We start from the raw sequence: 24,737 nt of genomic DNA on the forward strand, positions 1-24,737 counted from the left end.
ATGACTCACTACTATTTATCAACATCTGCTGGCTTAGAATCGGTAACGATTTAGAATTCCGTAGTAAAAAGGCTACTTTTGATTGAATCATCAATTTCAAGCTTTTTTTCTCTAATATTTTTTTTTCTGTCAAATGCTCGTTAAATATTAGTGAAATGGTTAAAATCTCAGCTAAAACAATATTTTTACATACTATTATTTAGTAAAATGAAAATGAACTAGTGACTGTATTACTTTTCTAGTGAAAAAAATCCCTTCAATGAAATTGTATGGTTAGTGTGGGAGGTTCCGTATAAAGTGTGTCCTTTGTAGTAACATACAAAGTTTCACTCAGATTATACCCCTAAGGCGACCCACTGACCATATTTTTAAATGTGTTTGAAATCCATCCCTTTTCGGCTTATACATATTCGGTCATATGAGTAGATAGCAAATAGCAACAAAACTCAAGTAGGTAAATAAGTACAAACATTTTTTTTAAATTCAGTAGATACTAAGATGCTACGGTTTTCGCGATAAAACAACGCAGTTACACAAAATTAGTAAGATAAAGATAATATCACTTCTCGCTACCCGCTTACAGTGAAACAAACGCCAGTCGCCCAAGGCAAAGCCCGGGTTCACTTTGAAAAAATATGAAAGGCAAAATGAAAACCAATTCAGTACGCACATCAGAATTTAATGATGAGAACTTTATGTAGGTATACTCGTAACAGGACCTTTTATGCATGCGACATTATTTTTTTCAATTAGGCTGATTGTGACAAAGAATATTACCTATGTATACCTACAAAGTGTGTCGTGTATTAAATTTAAATAAACACGTTACAATACTGGTTAATGTATATCGATTGACACAAAGAGGAAATAAAAATAAGCAAAAATAAAAACAAAAATATTTTTTCGAACAACCTAAGACGTCCCACTGACCCAAAGTAAATAACAGTAACGAGTAGAAAACAGCATTTAAAACATTAATACCTGGTGCCAATTTCCACTTAATGTGATTTCCACTTAATGGATTTGGTTAAAATTTTTGGATTTTGTTATATAATACCTTAAAGGTAATAATACTGTTTATTTTCTTTGTATAATATTAAATCTAGATATTTACATGACGTAAAAAAAAGCCTTATTTATACATATATACAACTAAAAAATGGCATCAAAAAACTCCTCATCGCTGCCCACCGGGAGTGTACCCAAGAGGCTGGCAGCATTGCCACGTTGGATGGCAATGCTTAATTTTTGACCAAAATAAAAACCAGCCTTTGGGTCACTTGAAGTGTCAGCAAGTCGCTTTACCAGATCTTTAAAAAGCAGATGAGCACTTGGACCCCACGGCCCGAGGGTTTCAACCCCAAACGGCTCAAAGGTATAGTTACCAACCAGGGTGCTATATTATACCTTAAAGTATTTGTGATGGGATTTAATGTGATGTGGTATGACATAACCGATAATTAAATGACGATTGAATGATATCAAGGTCTTTTATTTGCAACAAAAGAAGTTCTAATAAATTAAGTTAGACATTGCAAGAACTACCAAAAGTTAATTAATATTTATGTTTGGGGTAGTAGAAATATCTACGATTTATGAGCTTATTCAAACATAGCTAGATAGAAGAGAACTATTAACATATTATAGATTCCAACTGATTATCAAAAAATAGTAAATAAATGATAGCATGTTTGAAGACTAACCTACCAACCCCCAACTTTGTTTGGGGTCGGGTTACAGTTCCACCACACACAACCCAGTTGCCCGAGAAAACTGGTACATCCTTGGTATGATTGGTCAGACTTTATGGCTTTTCACAACCCGTAACGACTGTCAAAGACGAATGACAAACGGGACCCACTAATTGTTTAACCTTATAATTAATCGGAATATGAATACTTACAAGACCTTAGAAACTGTTGGAATATTAATCAGTATTTCTCCGATACAGTGGAATCCAATTTGTGTCAAGAAACGCCGAAGGAGAAGCACTGTCTAATAGAGTACAGCGTGCGAGATCGATGGCCGCACCAAGTCAGGTGAGTTCGTTGTATCTTACTAGCATACGAGTAAAAAGACAGGTAAACGCACCTTACATAGTTTTTTTATAAATCGCTACAACAATCGATGAACCGAAAGAATGTGTAACCGAACTTACAAATAATCCAAACTATTTTAAAACTAAATAATATTTTATTTACCTCAAAATCTGTACATTATATTTTAAAATAGACTAAACCTATATTTACATAAAAAGGAAACTTAAAACTAATAAAGGGCATCGAAAAATTGATCCCCATCGCTGTCACCCGGCAGTGTACCCAAAAGGCTGGCTGCCACGTTGAATGGCAATGCTTAAACGTTGGGCGAAATAAAAGCCGTCACGAGAAGTGTAAACAAGGCGCTTAGAAATTTCCTTAGCAAGCGCGTCCTTTTAAACTTAACATAATTTAAAAAACAAATTACTTTTGGCATATGTAGGGCAATAAATGCAGCTTGAAAAATATTCTTACCAATTTTCTTATGGCACAAAATCAAACACGTAAAGCTCCACGAAAAAAGTACTTTCAAGCCGTGCTAACTACCACATCCTAATTATTATACTACTCCAAAAGGGGTTGCCATTATGGCAATATTTTCTTCATTCATCCTTTCAGTTCGATTATCCCGTAGTCCCGTTTCCACCGTGCTAGTGTATTCAGCTAGCGTGCCAGTAATAGTGAACACAGGACTATAATAAACTCCATGTAGTCAGTATTTGCATTTGAAATATCGCTAGCGTATTGCTTTTGGCGATACGGGAATGTTTACGTTGAGATCTGGTGGGGAATAAAGTGCTTCTTGTCGGTGGAATTGTTCAATTGTGATGGGTAAATAATGGATTTGCAAGTGTGTCCTCTTACAAATATCCTCTTTTGTACAGGAAAGGACAGGAAGGTTAATCGGCAATCCAACTTCATTTTTTGATGTCTAAACTACACTTATACATAAACTACGTAATTATAGGTAGATAACTAATAATAAAATAAACAACTTTATTTTTCTAAAACAAGTACAACTTTAGAAAATTTACTTACCCAGCCTGATATAAAACAGATCCCCACGTACCTTGTACGGTGTACCTAAACCATAAACAAGCGCTTGAGCAAAGCAGCTGCAAGAGCAGATAACATGTGTTTCTGAGGAGTTTGTTGCGCCACTTCTTCTTCCCAATAATAACACATAGTAAGTGGTGAAAGGTGGGCGTTTTTGGAGGCTGTCTCATGTAATTTTGACGCTCGAAAGTGCGGATTTTCTGCCTTGTTTGAATGAACGCTTTTTGATCTCGATTCAAGTCAGTATCTTAAATTATTCTAAACTCTTCAATCATACACAACTTTTAAACAGATACAATATTGAAACTAATCTTACCTCCCACAGATACGTATACAACTGGTACACAAAATCCTGCTTCGAGATCCGCTGGTCTGACAACTGCCACGCCGTGCCCTCTCCAGCGACCACCAACAACTTCCTGACTTACCAGGAGTGTCTGGACCAGTGTGGGGGTTGGGCGTGATGACATCAGCAGCCTGTTTAGTGTTAGGGTATCATCATGATCATCAGATTAGCCAATTGCTGTCCCCTGCTGAACGTAGGCCTCCCCCAACAAATGCCATCCGTTCTGGTGATGGGTCGCCCGCATCCATGTGTTAGGTCTTAGGTCCCGTAGCTATCGTTAAATAACTGGGCCATTTTAAAGTTAGGTTAGTTTTAAAGGTAAGTAGTTGACTACGATATTGACTAAATGTATGTACTTATGTTTATGTCCAAATTTTAATAAAATTATATTTTACAATTGTTTATTATTTTGTACTTGATTATTCGACCTCACCCGCATTTCATTCTAGAAAAAGGTTTTCTTCTTACAAAACTTCAACGCTGCAAACGTTTGGGGCAGATTAATGGCTCGGTCTTACAGATAGTTTTCTCAGAAATACAATTCAAAATCGCTCGAAATAAAATCATAACAGATATAATAATACGGAACTCTGAAAAATATCAAAAATTATATTTGTGACAAAACGAACAACTTTATTCATATCCACCAATATCTCCAACGAAAAACCAATTTATATCCGAAAGCTATATGTTGAATTTCGAATAAACGAATACAAATTCGGATTTGTAACAATTGTTCTATTTTATTTTACTTCTAGTTTATTAAGGTATAATATGAGTTATCAGATAACATTTTGCCTAAATATGTCGGGCATGTAATCCGAACATATTAAAAACCTTTTCAATCTTGTCCGATCTTTATAAAACATGACCCAAAAAAGAATATATCTTTTTTTACGTACATTTGTACATTGTATTGTATAACCTTAACTTTTATCTAATATCTAAATTAAGTTTTTTGAACAGTAAGTGCTCATATTAATATTTAACAGAACAACAGATAATATCGGAATACATATAATTAGGACAAGACTAATGTGATAATTACAAAAAAATTAAGTACCATAAACCACAGCTCCCGCCAAAACAAACGTCACCCTTCAAATTCAAAAAAAGAACCTCAGTATTCCAATCACGAATCCTAATTTGGCGAAACACAACGCTAGACGCTCAACGGTCCAATAAGTAGGGCAAACGCATTTCACTATGATTCGTATGAATATGAAATAGAACAATCAGCATGGATGTCAGACGGGGCCGGGGCGCGGCGACTAATAGGCGGCTCGCCTAACTTTTCCCATATTTTGCACAGAGTAATGATGACACAGAGATTTCAAGCTGAATGAATGATGGTTGTGGCTTTTTATTGAATGAATTTCCTGCCTATGTTTACCATGCACTGTAAACTGTTATGGTTAGAAGTAAGTACCTATAAATAAATGCAGTATATTTCTTCATAGTACGATGGAATCAACAGGAGAACCTGTATATGAATGGTACCTAGAAAACTTACTTAACCAAACTTCCACAGCCTTACTTATAAACGTTGCTTAAGCGTGTCTTAACTAACATTTAATCACTACTTAAGACTTTATGTAGTAACTTCTAAGAAAAGAAATCTGTCTATATGTAATGCTCTACATCGAATTCTCGGATTTCAATTTTTATTTGAATGCAGGATTCAGGGCCTCAAGGTAAACCCGAATTAAATGGTCTGATTTTTAAATTATTAGAATAATGTTATTTTTTTTATCAATTTGAACTGAACGAAAAATTGCAGCAGGTCCGATTTTGAAAAAATAGATTTTTGTGACAATTAATTTAATTTTTAAAACCGTGAAACATATACTGTCAAATAGAAAGAAACCTTAGGTCAAACCAAATAATATCTAGTCTAGGTAAGTAAAGACAAACATAATTTATTACTTAACTAAGTGCCTAAAGCTAGCCAGGACTACACGTGCCTACTCAAAACACCAACGCAACCAAATAAAACAAAATAATAATCAACATAATAAATACATATGAACGCACGAATGACCTTGTCCTTGACATGAAGTCTCTGTCCTCCCCCTACTCTGTGCCGTCACACCCTAATCCCAATCGTGGCTTACAGCCAGTGTTTTGTCGCTGTCGCGGCAACAGGCAGCTTTTACCGGCCTTTTACCGGATTTTTACCGATATTTTTTACCGCGAGTGGAATATTTTCCGAAATGGGGAACAAAGTTGTGACGTTCACGGAACAACAGCTAGAGGATTACCAGGTAAGTGGTTCGTTTGTGGCCAGTTTGATTTTCGTTTCAGTTTTAGAAGTTCCTTTTTCAAACTTTTTGGCGCGAAGTTTTGACGTTTTGTTTTTTTTTATTTTTTTTTTTTATGGTGTGTTTGATTTGTGATTGCTAGTCGAGTTGTAGGTACTATATGATTTAACAACGAGGTAGGTAATATATGATTTGATAATAATTTCATTATTTTTTAAACAGGACTGTACATTTTTTACAAGGAAAGAAATACTTAGGTAAGCTTTTTATAGTTAAATCCCATAAAGATGTATTTTACTATTGTTTATTTCTAAGTCTGTCCTATCTAAGGACACTAAAAAATACGCAATTTTCAAAAAATATAACATTAAGTAACACGTAGATAGGTTATCTTTACTTAGTACCAAGTTAAAATCACACTTTCGTTAATGACGTGTCAATCGATATTTCACAGACGTTCGACCCTCGCTTGTCATAAAAACAAACAGATTTTTATTCTGTAAAGAGGTTTTATTCTGTTCAATGTCAAGACTACTGTGTAAAAAAATTAATATTACATTGTCAACATCTCATGCACTTTCAAACAGTGACTCTCACTTCGAGCAAAATTTCATCGTTATGAGTCGAGCAAAGTAACTGAAACAGTGGCACCCATAATTTAGTTTGATAACTATTATTTTTATTTAATTTAAATGTAGATATGTAGTAAGTTCGTATGTCATATGTATTAAAACCTAAAAAACCTGATAAGTAATGTTACCTATTGTCACCCTTGATATTGCCAATTTAACACCCAATCTTTCTTTAAATTAAATAAATCGGCTTCAATAATACCCTAAGTTTGACAAATACCGTGCTGAAAACCGCGTCAAAATCGATTCAGCAAAGCATATACAAACTGAAAACCTTTTTTTTCCAAGTTGGTTAAAAATAGCATGCACATTATTTTGTAATGGTTTTTCGATTACCTGTGTTGTTTTTAACCTTCTACTGTTCTGTAGTACATTTTCTTCTCATTATATATTTATTCTGTCGCTGCAGCTCGACGCTCAATGGCAAAAAAGATATTTTTAGAACCAACGTAGCGTCTTAAAGTCAATAAACAAAGTTCTATTCTCTCTAAAATACTTACTTACGTACTTGTACAAATAATGTACTCGTAACGAACAAATTGAGTTTATCTTCATTTCTTTTCTGTCTTTCTTTCTCTCTTAAGGACGTGGCACATTACAGCAGCACCGTAACAGCACGGCTCCACACCAGCATTTAAGTTGTCATTCAATTTAGAGCATTAAATCGTGTATATTATAATATATTTCGTAATGTCAATATGAAAAAGCCAACGGCGAGCAGTCAGCGTGCTTGCCGCTTCCACACAACTCGACTCGCCGCCCGCGTGTTGCAAGCGAGCGGTCCTCATGCGTACAGCGCGCCGACGGCGTGCTAATTGCGCGCCGACTCCGAGCCGGCAGCGAAACAACGTCATTACGTCGTGTTCAATCATAACATCAATCTTAATCGTCTTAAAATAATATTCAGTTTGCGGTCACAGCAAGCTTACACCTCGCGGCCGGTGCGCGGCCGGCGCGCCGACGGCGAGCGGACGGCGCGCCGACGGCGAGCGGACAGCGCGTGGTTGGCGCGCTGGCAGCTAGCCGTAGTCTTAATTCGAGGCGACGCCGTGCTGCAGCCGTGCTGTTGCGGTGCTGCTATAATGTGCCACAAGCTTTATTCTTCATTATACTCATTCAAATAAATTTTATTTCTAATTGCGAAAAAAATATGAGCACATGTATTAAAAATCATCGTCAAGTTGTGAAATGTCACTTAAATTATTTTTAAGCCTTTTCTTCAAAAGTTATAGAACGCTACACAATTCTAAAATACAGAACATAAAAATAGACTCCAAACACAAATTTTACACCACAACAAAAACCAAACACCCATACCCCGAAAATCCATTTATTCGCCACTAAATTCGGAAGCCTAAAATGTTCAATATATTCGTCTATCACAAAGCAAAGGCTAAGTAGCCCGGAATAGCTAAGCCGCTTACAGCGTGACGCACTGGAACAACGTGGTGACTGGATTCACGTGTTATATGTTATATTAACTAGGGATTTTCATTAGGTACGAGCGTAGGGAGATCGGGGAATCAATTTTGGGAATGTTAGAAATATTTGTGGAACTGGAAATTGGATATAGGAGAGGCCTATTTATAATAATGGCATCCAAGACCGATTTCGGCCACAGCGGCTGTTCCCATATAAGGAGATCAGCCGGCTGCTCAGGACATATTATAGAGCACAATCATTTGCGTGGACACAACTGCACTCACGAATTCACTATGGCCTCACTCTCATGGACCGATGGAACGGTAATCCGACACGTCAGGAGAAAGTAAGAACTAATTGCGAATTTTGCGATTAGAAATTGAATTTTACTCCATATCAATGATGCCAATTTTCAATCTCTTCTCTTGCCTCCTGAATACATAACATTAAAAGGAGTCCTAAAGATGTTGACACTTTTGGGTATTTTTTGGACACAGTGCGCAAAAAACGGAGCATAACCATTTTGATTAACATGAATTTTAAATTTCATTTCTCTATCACAGAAAAGCAAGCCCGCACCTAAAAAATGAACAAAAAATGTAATAAGCATTAATCTTGACCTACAGCATTTATCATAATAAAGTCAAAGTACACATTATGAGCGTCATATTTTATTAACGTCTGCCAAACCGACAGATAATATCAGCCTGATGTAATTAGCTAATTCCAATTAATAACGTGATCAAGAATATTAGCAAAATAATTTGATAACTGTGGTATAATTAATAATTTTAATTCAACCTCTGTGAAGACCATAGAGAACAGTTCTTTCACTATTATTTTTAAGAAAAAAATGGCTCTAATTTACTTTATCAGCCAGAGCAAGGTAAATTCTAATTTTAAAATTAAGGCTTTCATAATTTAATTTTTAAACAGTCAGTTGTTAAATCAAAACAATTTGAATTCAGTCCAAGCTTAGCGTTGTTAGGGAAATATATAATCCAGCTCAGCCCCTGTGGTCAGGCCATTATAATTAGAACTTGGACTGACGGTATTTTCGTTTACTTTGTTCGCAAAAATAATGAGAAAAAGAACCGCTTTTGTACAGGGGACAGCTTAACTGTTTTCATCACTGGTTTAATTTGACGACCTCGTTGGCGCAACTGTCAACAAGCCGGGCTACGGAACTGATAGTCCCGAATTCGATTCCCGGTATTTGCACGATGAGCGTATTCGTTGTATTTGGTCTGGTTGTTGTAATATTTATTGTAACTAAATACATATTACAACAAATAGGCTATGCCTCCTTTTTGGCAAATCGGTTGAAACTTGAAGTCAATTCATTAATTTAAAGTTCTGATCTTTTATTATAGTGGTCAGTTTTTGCGTTTTGTCCCAAAAAACTTGCTCTGTTATTCTTTGATTTTTTTAGGATTTTTTTTTTAAGAACGGAGTGCGAACACCTACTTAGCCTAATTTATTTCCTACGTAATAACAAAACGTATGAGGTATTTTATTTTTACTGCACACTATCGGATGTAATAAACGCTTTTATTGCAAATTGCCACGGAACTAAATCATAACAATTAGGTACAAGTTCGCACAGAAATCTTTTAAGAAATTAACCTTCAAATTGCCTACGACTTTTCCGCCGTTTTCCATATTATTTATTACTGTGGAGTGTCCGTAAACTACGTAGTACCATGTAGTACTACGAACGAAAAATACGTATTGTTGGTGGGATCAAAACGCTCTATTACGAGTGAACTAAGAAAAGAAAGAAAGAAGGTGCATGAGAGCGTAACCAGTGACGTCCCTCGTCCCCCGAACAACCTCATTTCAGCGACGCTATATTCTTAGGAGATTTTACGTGTTGAAAACTCCACACAACATTATGGTCTCCATGGTTGTTTCAGATAGTAACTGAAGCTCCATATTCAAATATTATATTGAGCCACTTTTAAGTAAACTAGATCTATAACCTCGTGGGAGAAACAGCGGATGAAACACACTTGATAATGGTGTTTCAGATTGTCCTAGAATGACTGATCAATGTCAATGACCTCTTTTCAGTGAAAAGGTGAACCATGATGCATAGGGTCATTTCCCTTCATGCGGAATGCGTATTTACGTGATTCATACTACCATTCAATTTATAAAATAAATTATTTCTTTTAGACGTGTTGAATTCAGGTGTCAATGTCTTCAATAAAGAATAGCATACAATTGACAATAAACACTGGCATATAAAAATGGTTCAAGTACAAAAAAACCGCCAATGACAACGACCTTTGAAAACAACACAGAAAACGTTTTTAAAACTTTAAAAACATTCTTTATTATTGAAATAAAGGTATGCAATAATCCTGGCTGTCATTTTAACATCTTTGACAGCCGTTAAGGGTAGCCAGAAAGTCTGACAACCAGTCTTACAAAGAACTATCGGGTTGCCCAGGAAACTGGGTTGAGTAGGTCAGATAGGCAGTCTCTCTATGTAAAACACTAGTACTTACTCAGCTACATCTGGTTAGATTAGAAGCCGACCCCGACATAGTTGGGAAAAGACTAGGCGAATGAGATGGCCTTCAAAATGTTTTTTTTTATCTGCCAATAAGACTACGACCTTAAAAAAAAACTTTTTAAAAGCCATAAGAAAAGTTTGAAAGTATTTTGGAACACTTGAAATAATACTAGCAATCGATGCGAGTATGTATTTCTTAGTTTAAATTGTTAATAGAGTGACGGCCTGTCACAGTTGTTACCACTCCCAGGTCAGTTTATCCAAGTCAAGGCTCTCCACTGCAATTACAGAGGCGGGTGAAATATTGGTTAGAGAACTTGTACCAGCTTCATATATGATCAATGTAATTTGGGAAAGTATTGACAGTAATTAAAAGAGTTCATTTATTTTCCTTTGTACTAAAATACCTAGAATTTAACTTACTTATATGTATCAAAAGAGAAGCTGACTTAGTACCTAGCTGACATAACGCAGAGCCATAAGTATGAGGGTTAGTTAACTTGAAATTTTACATACGGGTTCCTTTTAAAACGTAGGGGAGCAATAAGATTTTTTTTTTATTCACCTTACCTGTCTGATAAATCGGGAGTGAAAAGTTGTCGATGTCAAAAGTCGAGATGCTAGTCATTCTTCAAAACATAATGTTTCAAGCTGATTTATATATTAATTTTGTAGATTTTGATTTCACGCCGAAGTTAACTATCAAAATATAAGTACCTACAGGGCGCTCTTATAATACTTATATAGGTACCTAGGTCTGCGTAACAGACCATGATAAATGAGATCTGTACCACTCCATTCGTGCCATATTTCCTCGGTACATTACACTTTGTGCCAAAAAAAGGACAAATGAACACGTTTCTCATTTCGGACTGACATAAAAGCCGCTTATTCTGTTTTCAAAAATAAGAGTAGAGGCTTAAAATGATTAGGTTGCTACTTATAAAAAAAATAAAGTAGGCACTGACAGCTAAATATCATACAGGCCTTTCCGAAAAATGGTTGTAGGTTTTTCATTATTTTGTGAAGGTCAATAAACTGGCTTCCGTTGTTTCTGGGAATATTTAATTGGCAAAAAAATATATTTTAATACGCTATTAAATAATTATTTAGCTCCGAAAGATACCCTAATCCCTAAATATGTATACCTTCACTTGTGGTTAATCTGTAATGCAAAATATAGTTTTGTGATAACTTCTTAATTTTCTATGGGTTTTACCTGATATACTTTTTTATTTAAATAAATGTTCATCATACTTATTATTCGTTTGCACATTTTCAGAGTATTCAAGCGCTTCAGAGAAGTGAACCCTACCTTAGTGCCTAAACGAATGACAGAGAATCAGCCACACACTGTCGTTGTTCCTGTGGAAGAGATAGAAAAATTACCAGAATTAAAAGTAAGACCATTTAAATGATTTCGTCCTAGCCGATTGTTGGCCACGGAGGCTGTCCTCAGATAAGGAGATCAGCCAGCTGCGCAGGACATATTTTAGTGCACGAGAATTTGCGCAGACACAGGTGTACTCACTATTCCTTCACTCTCATTTTCGCCATTTAAATAGGCTAATTTTTACTAGTATAGGCTAATATTACCCGTGGATTCATCCGCTTGATATGGAAACTGCTTTTCATACCCGGATGAAATACGACACCATACGTCACCCGGGGAGTGCATTATTCTGTGAAAGATCGGTTCAGTATTTGCGGAGCCTCTAGAGTACAAATAAATAAAATCGTATTTTTAACATTAGCACCTATAGAAGAACAAGATAGAATATACCTAATACATTTTTAACATTAGCACCCATAGAAGAACAAGATAGAATATACCTAATACATTTTTTTCATCAGCGACTCTTTTGCTATCTTACTGTTGAGGCCAGGCCTCTTCTCATACCTAGCACATAGAAAAGGCAACTTCATTGTTAACTCACACCTACCTATCAATACGTGTTAATAAGTACATACATTACCCAATTTCCCGTCCTCAGTGGGCGTTAAGGCAAGCCGTAGTATATCAACAGCTAATCTAAGTAATTGGATGAGAAGGAATTACATTGCTTTCTGCAAACTTTGCTCAAATAACACAAATGCTGCGATACGGTTCGCTAGATTATGTTTGACGTCAATGACGTATTAATTTGCAGTAAGTACGCAATTTTGGAGATAATGATATCATTAGGAAATTAAATATTTTATCCCTCAGACGTTGGGAGCTACGAACCTAGTTAAAATAATTGTCAGGCTGGCTAGACCTAGAAATATCAACACTAAAATTCTTGAGCTAGACTATATGTTTATCGCAATAAAATACATTGGGGAGATTCAAGGACTCTTAGTTGTTTCTGAAAAATATTTTTCTGACATAATCCAATACGGAAAACCAATTGGAATATTCTTAAAGTAACTTATTTTCTAAACATCGTTATTTTATATTCCCCGCAAGCCGAAGAAAAACTTGAGGGCGTTCATTAAACAATCAATTTTCTTTTCAGTAAGCAACTTCCAAACTCAATTCAATGTTAGCATAACTTTATAACGATGGCTTAGAGCATAAACTAACCAACTGGAACCGCCGTGAGAACAAATTGAGCGAAATAGTCTGACAATATAAGCACGGCAGGCCCAAGCTACGGAACGAATGAAGGTAGTGACAGCTCAATTCAATGACATTATTACTCACGTACATGTCAGAATTTGCAAACACAGGCCCAATAACATAGTACATAGTGAAGTGGTACTACCATAGATTTAGGTTTTATTTAGCATTTAAGTACATTTTACAAACACAGGTATGGCTCACCCGCTTTCGTACGATATCTGTGGTACGATCTATCTGTGGTAGAGAGGAAGGCATGGCCAGGGCGTCTCCCGTTAGTTAAATTATCCAAGAACTATGGTTGTGTAATCTCAAACTCACAAAAAATAAAGCTACCAAAAAAATCTAAAAGAAAAGTAAGAATTAAAGTCGAAAGTAGAAACTTTTTCATAAATCGTACTCATTCGTGTCGAAGTCTGACAAATGTCTAGGGATTTGTAGAAGTTTGGTCTAAACTCGGTATTATAGTGATTGATTGGAATAATGTAGGGATAATGCGTTACTTTACTCACAGCTTTACACAATGTTATTGATGATTTTCGTTTCTGTTCACTCGAAATAAAATTGCTTGTGAGTTCAAATTAAAGTCAGCGAATTCAAAACGAATAAAGGCCTTTAGAACAAACACAACTACAGGAGTACCAAAGGTTCCGTGTAGTTGACAGCTGTCAATTTTCAAGAGAAAAAGTATCTTTATTTTTTTCTGCAACGCTTTTCACAGAGGATTTCCCATAAAGTTTTTAAACCAATTCATGAACTCTGTGGTTTGAATTCCAGGAGAATCCGTTCAAACGTCGAATATGTCAGGTGTTCTCTCACGACGGCTCCGGGAACCTGACGTTTGAAGACTTCCTCGACATGATGTCTGTCTTCAGCGAGGCCGCGCCCAGAGATATCAAGGCTTGGTAAGATTCCCTTCAATAATTGTTTTCATGTAACAAAAGATCGAGAGGTATGAAGACGAAATGAAGAAAATTTTGCTGAACAGTGGGATACGTCAGGCTAGGAACAAAAATCTTTCATCTTAAAGACAGAATGAGGCACTTTTTGGAATGGTGATAGATTTTGTGCTGTTGATAAAAATCATAAACTGACAGTGATCAAAATAAAAAGTAATAAATACCTTTACATGTATTACATTACGTGTGTTTTTTTAAAGAAAACCATGTACCAATTTGTGACTTTCACCTAAAATTATAAACAATAATTTGTCCAAACAAATGCTCATTTTAAAAACAAAAAACATTGATAAATATGATACACAACGTAGATAACAAGAGGAGCCGGGGCGCGGCAGACTGGGTAGGGCAACAGCTAGATTGCTCTATTTGTCCGTTTAATTAGTCTGAAAAATAGAAGTAAAAAAAGTAAACAAGCGTGATAATAATTTTTTGTAATTATTTTTTTTTTTTGCTAAAAAAATATTATAATTTAAAGCAACAGTAAGTAATTAGGTACAAGGGAATTGAGAATATCTCACTAATATTACAAAAAAAATAGATTTGCGAATTAGTACCTGCCAGAATAAATCAATCTGCTTAGGTACAATATAAACAATCACAAGCAACATTTTTATTCAATAAAGTTTTACTTTTTAGTAACACCCTATTCACCTATTAGATTCTATTTTACCTAGTGACTATTCAATCACAAATTAAATATAGGTTAGAGACAAGCTTCAACTGAAAAACGGTTTCCAATAAAACAAAGTCGAAGCACGCAAAACAGACATTAATGTCAAATTAAGAAAAAGTTTCAGAGATAATTCTGCCCCTAGTCGTACCTATACCTCCTTGTGTAGGTGTTTTCCCGCCATAGACATGATTCTATTTTTAAATTCGAACAAAATGGCGTCTAGCGCGCGAAGTTTTTATTTTTTCTTATCTCGCATGCGAATAATGGCTAAAATTAACTTTTTAATGTCATATTTGTGTGTATAATGAATACGCTTCATTAATAACTTTTACGAGCATACATTCCATGATTTTGTAACCTAATGTTTGTTATTTTGGCTTATCACGAAAGTATTTTAGGTACCAAAATTGGTGTTTTATTTTTACAATTTTATTAAGGCTAGATATAATTTACGAGCCAGTATCTAACGAACACCTGTAATGCGTTAAATGTTGTTTAAAAAATGAATTAGTATCCAATTGTTAAAAAATAAGTAAAATATATCAAATAGTGAAACATGCCAGTTTTGCATTAATATAACTGACTTCAACAAGTACCAATAAAACAAGTCTCAAGTCTCGCCTATTTATTTCATTGATTATTCCCTCGCTCTAATATTAGATTGAACCCAAAATTAAACTTCCCTCAAACATGTCCCCAGGTACGCCTTCCGCATTTACGATTTAGACGACGACATGTACATCGGTCGAGACGATCTCCTGGAAGCCACTCGTCTCCTCACAAAGGGCGAGCTGCACCCTCAGGAGCGCGAGGAGATAGTGGCCAGCGTGCTGGACGAGGCCGACGTGGACGGCGACGGGAGACTCTCCTTCATGGACTTCGAGCACGTGGTGGTGCGCGCCCCTGACTTTCTGTCCACCTTCCATATCAGAGTGTGATCCGAATAAAGCTTATGAGTTCTTTGCTGGTGGTTTTATTTTTAAGTTGATAGACTACATAAAATACATAGTGCACTACACGTACAGTCAACTTCAGGTCAGTGGTAACAGTTTTATAGAAAAATCGTACTTATTACTATTGAGTTAAGGTGCATGACAGTTACCACTGATGTGCAGTCTACCGTACCTATTACTGAACTTCTCATTACTATTAAGATGTGACAATGCAGTCGTAGTGAATAAACACAGAGAAGCTTATGATGTATCCAGGAACAAAACAAGTATGTAGTTTACTTTTGATACAAAGCAGAAGAAGTAAGACTTTATAGACCTATGCTCACACAATCAAAGAAAACTACAAAATATGCACGTATCCAGAAGTTATCTTTTTGATACCCAATCTCTGAACCTAAACAAAACTGAAAAAAAAACATCCTCCGAGCCTCTTTCCCAACTGTGTAGGGGTCGGCTTCCAGTTTAAAACTAAAAAAAATATAAATATTTGCCGTAATAGAACTAGGTACTACTATTAAGGTATATACCAGAATTTGTTTTCGCAAACAATACGAGCAACGCCAATAGTGTAAATGGAATGACGTAGAAACGGAACTAGGGATAGGAAGAATGAATGAACGAAATAGATTTGTATTTGCAATGCAGAGGTGACTAACTGAATACCATTTGGTTCCATAGTAAAACTGTTAGATACAAAATATTTGCGAAAAGGCAGGATATTTGTATAAGAAAACTCACCTAGGGTAAAGGCGGGATAGATGCCCCACTTTTTGAAATATGCTTATAATTTAATAAATATTGGTTCTACATTAATAACACCTATGAATGTAACTAGTTTAATCCTTTATGTTTATTTGTGATTTGTCTTTTTGGACCTATATACTAAACGTTTTGCAGATTTTAGCTTTTTGTAGACCTCGATTTTTGGGATAGATGCCTACCCCTATGGATAGTTGCCCCACCTTGAAAATACTAGCGAGGATAGACGCCTACGGTGCGGGATAGCTGCCCTTCATACTGTTTAAGTATAAAGGGGTGACATAAATTAAAGTAAAGTGCCCTTCATACTTAAACAGTATGAAGGGCATTTTACTTTAATTTATTTGAAATGAAAAGTATTTTGCAGTTTTTTAAATCTTTTTATATTCATTATCAGATTAATTAAAATTAACACAATAAAATTCTAAAAGTATTTGTTCAACAAAAATAATGTATTTTATACATATTTTAAACCCTTATTATAAAATATTAATTATTTAGTTTCAACATACAAAATCATAAAAATAATTCTTTCTTAAAAACTAAAATAACACAATATACTTAGCATCATAATATTTAACCGGACAGTGCTTTAAGTTTTCTACAACTCGAGCAAAAATTTCTGAAAAGTCTACAGGTTTCATGTAACCAACACTGACACATTACACATTGAATCCAGTCGGATTTAGACTTTGTTTGTTCATAGTTTTCAAAGCATTCTATGCAGTTATTTTTATTTGTATCTTTAGGCTCATCCTGTCCATCTCTTTTAGTCTTCTTCACCGGCAAACCTTTGGTTTTCTATTCCTTAACTTTGTTCTTAGGTGAATCGTCTTCATCTTCACTGTTTGAACTGTAATTCATTCGTTATCAATAAAAAGTGTAAATACCTATACATGAAAAATATAAAAAATATATATTCAAAGCACTTATAATACATTCAGGGTACACGTGGTGTATGGAGGGATAGATGCCCCTAGGGGCACCTATACCGTAAAAAATCAGGGCAACTATCCTTTTTGACAGGGTTAGATGCCCTAATATTTTTTAAAATAAATAAATACAATAGAGCAACTATTTACATCAAAATGTGTACTTCATGAAACAATATACATACGTAATAAAAAATTTTATGGAATTAATATCTACTTATAAAGTTATACAACAGCAAATACTCACCTTTAAAAATTTTACGCTCGCTGTAAGTTCGCCGCGGAGATGAATTCACACACGAGCGAAACGCGACCTCACCCCTCGATGGCGCGTGGCTAATTTAGGTGCGGGGTGCTTGTGGCTTCTAGTTAAACGGTTGTTTCTTAATCGCGAGCATGGGAAGTTAGGTTTTTTAAAAATGGGGCATCTATCCCACTGCGGCATCTATCCTGCCTTTACCCTATATTATATCCTATATGTATAGTGAAATGACTGAACCGAGAAAGATGTGATTTGAGATTGACGCAAGGAAAGGCATAATACTCTATAACATTACTGGTTAAAGAGCAATACCACGGCAGGACAAGCCCTAATATTTTCATTATTTTTCACGTAATATGATCGACAAAATCCCATACAACGGACTCATTCTCTCCTCTTTACCGTATTACCTATTATTTTAAAATATATGTATTTTTTGTTGTTTTAAATATTAATAAAAACTTAAATTCATATCTGAAGTTAACAATCATCCGAATCAAGAACCTCCTCTTTTTTGGGAAGTCGGTTAAAGACACAGGAACATTAGGAACACTAAAGTCGAAAATAATCGCGCAAATTTCGCTTAAATAAATTTAAAAGCATTTTTCCTCGCTTAATCAGTGACCAACAAAAAATATCCCAGGTTCTTTATAAGTTTTAACAAAAAGCTAATAAATCAACAAAAAGATATGTGCTCCGCCGCGACAGTGAGTTCACTGCCGTGACCAGGATTCGAACCTGGGTTACTACGGCCACAACGTAGGGTCCTAACCACTAGACGATCACGGCTATCGGAGCTTGTAAACAGGCAGCGAAATAAGCGAGCAGTTTATATTAGCTTTCTCTCTCACCGTTATGAAGTCGGCTATCTCTTTCGTCCCAGACAACTTTAGTTATAATAAAAATACCGAAAAACATCGATAAAAACTGCTGACGATTACGTAAAATGTGAAGTTAACGGTTTTTGTCCGAATAACTTTATCAGCGTTATTTTCTTATCGAAATGCTTGTATTGTAACAAACTGATTTGATCACACCACAATATAATATTAGCATTGAATGTGAATTTGATTATTGATATGACGCAATTGCATTTAAAAATAGAATATGGAGTAAAAATATCTGCGTTGTTTTTTCTATCCTCCATCCATGAACATGTTTCTAATTGACTCACATTAAACAGGTAAAAAAAAATTCTTTGTTTTTTATACATTCTTTTAGAAAATGTAGGTATGAATCAGATTTTTGGATTATACTTGGAAGTACCTACCTACTTCGGGAGTGGGCACTTATGCCATCAGATTAGCGTCTCTAATTTCATGGTATAAGGCATAAGAACCTGAGGCTATTTATCGAATTACTTTATCTACTCTATGCTTTAAATCGGTAAAACTAACAGACTGAACTATGCTCATATTTAACGTAATAAGATGAAATATTAAACCACATAATCATGTTCCTATGCAAAAGCACTGGTACTCAGCTGAATCCGGTTAGACTGGAAGCCGACCCCAACATGATTGGGAAAAGGCTCGAAGGATGGATAATCATGTTCCTATGAATAGGTACCAAATACCTGGGCAGATATTTCTAGGTCCTTCCATTAAGTTCCCTTGTCAATAAATGCGGCAATCTACTATTAACTTGAACAAGGCAATCTATTCAAAACGTTCAGACTACAACCTCCATGGAGTTTCACATAAAGCAGGTAAATTGGTTGTGCAGCTCATCACATCGCGTCAATCACACGTTGACGAGAACAGCCGATTGGCTATTAGTGGCCGATAATATGAGCTGTGTTACTGACACGTTCAGATTGGAACATACGCCTATTATCGGGATTGCCTTCGTAATGTACCTACTTACTATGGTCTCTTTGTTTTAACCTATGCCTACTTACCTACCACCAGAAATAGATAGGTATTTACTTAGGTATCTTGAGTACGTAAATCGAAAATACAAAATGTAGGACCACTAGATATTTCAAAACATGTATTTTAATACCGAATAGCTTGGGCACGGTTTTTGAGTTTAACCCTAGAAAGATAATCATATTTTGTACTACGGAAAAGATAATCATGCGTAAAATTGACGCATGTAATTCAATTAGCTGTAGCTCTAGGTTTATTAGTTTATTTCAATAAATTATATTTTATTATATATACACATATATTCTAATAATTAAAACTGCAGATATTTTTTTTTACTTATTTATTTATATTAAAAAAAGCAACAAAAATCTAAACGTCTTCTATAAATCAATGAAATTATATAACACTTACTCTTTCAAGTGATAACTAATTTATTATTCTAATAATCAGTCTGTTTTTTAGGAAAATATCAACAATTAGCTTATCTTATAATATAGGAACATAAATTTATATAAAAGTAAGTTACAAACAGCTTTGGCACATATCAACGTTATGCTCACGATATATCACTTTCTTATACATTTTTTGCAGGACGCATTTGCTTTTCGCCTTTTTTTAGAAGAGCAATAGGAACAATAAATTCGCTTTTTCGCTACTGGCTCACAATCATTGTCTTCGGGTGTTTCAGACACTTCATTTGGTAATATATTAGAGATATTATCTCGCAAATATCTCTGCAAAGTAGGGGTGTCTAAATCACGATAAAGATAATCATGCGTAATTTTGACTCACGCGGTCGTTATATTTCAAAATTGGTGGCACTTACCTTATTGACACGTACGCCATACGATTACTCCCAGCGACGAATGAAATGTCATAAACGCACAGCTATGAATTCGCGCTAGTTAGAAAGAAATAGCAATTTAAAAAAAATGCATGCGTAAATTTTACGCAGATTATCTTTCTAGGGTTAAGTATGTATTAACTTCTTATATCTAGTTAGGTACAGACTGAAATGAAAAAGGAACCTTCCTCTGCTTGTAAAAACATGGGCCTCATTTTAAAAATGAATCGAACCCTGAAACAATTCATTTTCCATTGATTAAATCTTAAACATTTTCAACATAAGATTGTTGGTAGGTAAACGTCGCTAACAAGTCTGTTGTACCTAAAAGCTTAGTTAATTGAATGGTCTGCAAAAATAACAAATATTTGCGCAACAAATTCCCCAACAAAGTTAGCCTGTTGATTGAAATAATCAAATTCTTGTTCGGAAAGTTCGAGTTACGAGGACGAATTGAACTTGAGAGTTTTTCGACAGTGGGCGAAGTGTGCCTTAGTAGGTATGACTTATGTACTACCTATTTACCTACAGCCAATAGTTTTTTCAGGACATTGACATTGATTATTGCAAGTCTCTTCACTCATTTTGGAATTAACCGCGTCTTACCCACCACACTTCCATGCTGCTTTCTGCCTTATGGCTAATTGTTTTTTTTTTAATAAAAATGAAAAAAAAAAAAACTATAGGTAGGTACAGCTTATATTCCACTGAAACAAAAAAAAACACGCATAGAAAAAAAATAATAAATTTTACTAGAATAGTTTTCTCATGAACACATCATCAGCCGACCCCAACATAGTTTGGGAAAAGGCTCGGAGGATGATGATGAACACATCTGTCGAAGAAAAATGTACCTAACTAGAAGTACCGAGCTAAAGGAAAATATTATGGAACTTTATCTTTCCCGCATTTTCCCTTTTTCCGCTAAAAATGAATTGAATGATTTTACCCCCCGACTCGGAGTTTGTGAATACAACAAACTATTAACTTGCTAACCTATCTATAAAATTAAAGACCTGTCTAGGCGGCTGGTTGACGCTTCTCGTGACCAAAAGGCTGGCTATTACCTCGGACAAAGGATCAGCATGGCCATCCAACGAGGTAATGCTGCCAGCCTCTTGGGTACGCTCCGCAGTTGACAGCGATGGGGATGAATTTTTTGACGCCTTTTAGAAATAGTGTATATATATATATATATATATTTTTTATTGTTCTACTAGGAAAGTTTTTTTTTTGTGTTGTAAATACCTATAAAATCAAATATTTTTTCAAACCAACATTAATTATAATAATTAATTAATTAGGTACTTATCTACTTATTTTTGTTATGTACTTCATACAAGTTAATAACATACCGTTCTTTCCCTAAAACGAACTCATGTGTACATTTTCAAAGCTTTACAAACCGATTTTTATGAATTTAGCCAGGAATTCTTTTCCTGGCTGCCTTAGATAGCGCTGAACTTGGTAAGTTATTGCAAGAAACGGGGCGTCATATTTTAGCAACGTCATATAATTTTGAGGTCATGTAACGAAACGTATGTATATGTCATCAACAATTATTAAAAAGGAGAAAAGAAGTCGCTCAGATTTTTATCTGGAGAGATTTTGAATTCAAAATTGATTTTCTAGAAAAAAATTAAGTGACTGACATCTTACGGAAAAATTATGAACTACAGATCAGAGACCATAAAGGTTAAGTCCGTACGATGTCAAGAACTGCTTCCATTCCGTAGGATTTAACAAATTCTGCAATATAATTGATATTATTCTGGTAAAATATAAAGATGTTTTACATATTTACATGTAATAAAAATATTCATGCACTTTTTCATTTTAGAGTCGTTGATTAAAAAACCGGTAATTACCAGATAAATGCTTAACGTAACATAAAACGCACCCGATTCTATATTGCACGTGTTCTCTTTGGTGCAAAAGTCTATATAGTCTATGCTTTAAAAATTGATGTACCTTCGCTTTTGTAGTCGCGTTTTTAGCATTATCATGGCTAAAATGCAGTTGTAATTCGTTAATTCTGAAGACGTGCCTGGATAATCGTCGGAAACACTTAGTGTGAAAAGACAATTAGATATTTTGTACGATTATATGATTAGTTGCTTTCATTTGACAAATTGCGCTAGACCGCATATTTAAAATGGCAGCCCTACCACGTAGAATAATCAAAGAGACACAGCGATTGATGCAAGAGCCGGTGCCGGGAATCAGCGCGGTGCCAAGCGAAACGAATGCTCGTTATTTTCACGTAATCGTCACTGGCCCAGAAGACTCGCCATTCGAAGGAGGACTATTCAAATTAGAGTTATTTCTGCCAGAGGACTATCCCATGTCAGCGCCTAAGGTTAGGTTTATAACGAAAATATACCATCCGAACATAGACCGGCTGGGTCGTATATGCTTGGACATACTGAAGGACAAGTGGAGTCCCGCGCTTCAGATCCGCACGGTCCTGCTGTCCATCCAGGCGCTGCTGTCGGCGCCGAACCCCGACGACCCGCTGGCCAACGACGTGGCCGAGCTGTGGAAGGTGAACGAGAGCGAGGCGATCCGGAACGCGAAGGAGTGGACGCGGAGATACGCCATGGACAACTGAACAGTGCGCCAGCACTTACACACCAGTGCCTCCCCGACGCGCGCCACACGAGGACGGAACTAACATATATCATGATTTTAAGAGTGCAAGTTATGTTATACACCCTAGACCGAGTAACTTGTGAAGAGACAATTGTGGATAAATTTTATTATAGGTGAGCGGCGCTGCGGCGCTGCGGGCGCTCATCGCTCAGGTTATCCTCCTGCATTTCGTAGCCTCGCCCTTATTGTCTCGGAGCGGTCCGACAGTCCCACAGGTCATTTGTTTACCCGTTCACATGTAGCTTCGTTACAATATTAGGTATGCATATTTTTTTACTATCATTATAATAGCTAATAAAACAAAACCTGGAGACTTAAATGTATATATTTCATGGTTACAAATTTGGTTAATTTTATACAATGGATAGTGTTTACTGTCACAAAGTTGAATATCTTTGTAAGTCTTACGGAACACCATCTCTTGAGTGCAAAATGTTATGCTTGATAAAATACTTCAGTTTCTGATCACTAGTGATACTGAAACTTTAATTTAATTCTTTTTTTTACATAGCAGAAGTGAATGCATTATAGATGATTTAATTTTTACTTGATAAGCAACAACAGCATGATTTCACAATGAATCTTTTATGTACTATTACATCTTGTATAAAAATTATCATTAAACTGTATTTATGTAAATTTTATTTGGCTTTGTGAAAAACTTCAAAATACATAATATACAAAAGCTAAACCAATATTTTATTTATACACATGTTATACTGCTAGTGGGTTGGGAATAGGTAATAGGTTATGTTTTCACTGATTTACTGCGTAACAATTATTTTCAATCAATATTTTTTTCCTTGTAGGTTAATTTTGCATTTAAGCATTACATATTGAAATTTTATTGACATTCACACATTTATTTTAAATAATCCTTTGATAACAGCAGGGTGCGTTAGGTATATTATTATTCTTTTGATATATAACTCATGTACAACCCACTGCTTTCTACACCTACTTAATTAAATACTTGGTATGTATCTACAAATTGAATTTTAATAAAAAAACATGTTTGCCTTTCAGATTCTTTAAAAATCTTCATCGACTGTGATTCTTTGACAATTCAAGGTTGAAAACAAAAAAATATCTGGACAGGTGTATTACAAAATAGAACTGCATAAAAACTAGCTGATAGCAATAGACAAACAATCCTTTGTTTATTTTTGTCATTCAGTATCAGTCTTTATCTTCAATATTTATCTCAAAGTTGTTTATGTTTTGCAACAGTACACCTGATTGAAAGGTCATTTTAGTTCCCTTTTGACACAAAGGAAGGACAAAAGGCTTTGTAGTTTAGAGATTTAATATGCTATCAGATTACTATTTCTTGATCCATAAAATATTTTAAGGAAAGAGATTTTTCTAACTATTCCAAAAACGGTAAAATGTCATGGATTTCATTGCTGAAAGAAGACTTACAAAAGAGAAGAATAGTCCTTATTTTTTCTGCTACACATGGTATTGTAAATTTTAGGATCTAAAAAACATTTGGTATTTAGTTACACAAGCTGTTCCGGGAGGATGATTACCAGGGACAGTAGACGCTGGAGAGAAGCATTCTGCTACCAATGGAATCCTTCATGATGGAGGATTTACCAAAGAATAATAGGTAGGTACTAAGAGATCTTTATCAAGAATTCAAACAGAAAAAATAAATTCAAAACTGAATGACTCCCATTTTAGACTGGGCATTTTACCAGATTATTGTTAATTAAAATAGCCTGATTTGAGACAGTTGTAATCTCTACTTTCCTTTTCATAGTGTGAGTATTTACTATTCTCAGAAGAATGAATACTTATTTAAAAATCAGCAATTGATATCAGTATGTTGGTAAGTACCTACTTCGGCTACTTCCTACCTTTTCTAAGTAACTCCTTACATAAATGGCTTAAAATAAGATTTATTAAATGTGGCATTTCAACGCAATTCCGAAACCTGATACAGGT

The 24,737-nt window shown here is 35.2% G+C and overlaps 3 protein-coding genes and 1 non-coding gene across 4 annotated transcripts; 3 read left to right on the forward strand and 1 right to left on the reverse strand.

Moving 5' to 3' along the window:
- On the forward strand, positions 1 to 3,786 carry LOC124646006. The gene is made up of 3 exons (XM_047186023.1): positions 1 to 42; positions 1,936 to 2,039; positions 3,421 to 3,786. The coding sequence occupies exons 1-3, from the start codon at positions 1 to 3 to the stop codon at positions 3,557 to 3,559; spliced, it is 285 nt and encodes a 94-aa protein (XP_047041979.1). The 3' UTR covers positions 3,560 to 3,786.
- A 1,660-nt stretch (positions 3,787 to 5,446) lies between these two features.
- Positions 5,447 to 15,476, forward strand: LOC124632118 (calcium and integrin-binding family member 3). The gene is made up of 5 exons (XM_047166796.1): positions 5,447 to 5,705; positions 5,925 to 5,959; positions 11,560 to 11,677; positions 13,657 to 13,784; positions 15,215 to 15,476. The coding sequence occupies exons 1-5, from the start codon at positions 5,655 to 5,657 to the stop codon at positions 15,450 to 15,452; spliced, it is 570 nt and encodes a 189-aa protein (XP_047022752.1). The 5' UTR covers positions 5,447 to 5,654; the 3' UTR covers positions 15,453 to 15,476.
- Positions 15,477 to 18,137: 2,661 nt separating this feature from the next.
- Positions 18,138 to 18,209, reverse strand: Trnah-gug. Its single transcript has one exon. It is a non-coding gene; the product is annotated as a tRNA-His (tRNA).
- Positions 18,210 to 22,071: 3,862 nt separating this feature from the next.
- On the forward strand, positions 22,072 to 23,478 carry LOC124632550 (ubiquitin-conjugating enzyme E2 N). The gene has a single exon (XM_047167424.1). The coding sequence runs from the start codon at positions 22,291 to 22,293 to the stop codon at positions 22,744 to 22,746; it is 456 nt and encodes a 151-aa protein (XP_047023380.1). The 5' UTR covers positions 22,072 to 22,290; the 3' UTR covers positions 22,747 to 23,478.
- Positions 23,479 to 24,737: the final 1,259 nt, after the last annotated feature.

Source organism: Helicoverpa zea, chromosome 1 (genome assembly GCF_022581195.2).
Source record: "Helicoverpa zea isolate HzStark_Cry1AcR chromosome 1, ilHelZeax1.1, whole genome shotgun sequence".
Taxonomy (NCBI): domain Eukaryota; kingdom Metazoa; phylum Arthropoda; class Insecta; order Lepidoptera; family Noctuidae; genus Helicoverpa; species Helicoverpa zea.

Excerpts from the sequence above, each read along its gene's own strand:
- LOC124646006 (XM_047186023.1), top strand. The coding sequence starts at position 1 with ATGACTCACTACTATTTATCAACATCTGCTGGCTTAGAATCG. Across the intron at positions 43-1,935 it reads CATCTGCTGGCTTAGAATCG|TATTTCTCCGATACAGTGGA; the intron begins GTAACGATTTAG and ends AATATTAATCAG. Across the intron at positions 2,040-3,420 it reads CGATGGCCGCACCAAGTCAG|ATACGTATACAACTGGTACA; the intron begins GTGAGTTCGTTG and ends TACCTCCCACAG.
- LOC124632118 (XM_047166796.1), top strand. The coding sequence starts at position 5,655 with ATGGGGAACAAAGTTGTGACGTTCACGGAACAACAGCTAGAGGATTAC. Across the intron at positions 11,678-13,656 it reads AAAAATTACCAGAATTAAAA|GAGAATCCGTTCAAACGTCG; the intron begins GTAAGACCATTT and ends TTTGAATTCCAG. Across the intron at positions 13,785-15,214 it reads CCCAGAGATATCAAGGCTTG|GTACGCCTTCCGCATTTACG; the intron begins GTAAGATTCCCT and ends ACATGTCCCCAG.
- LOC124632550 (XM_047167424.1), top strand. The coding sequence starts at position 22,291 with ATGGCAGCCCTACCACGTAGAATAATCAAAGAGACACAGCGATTGATG.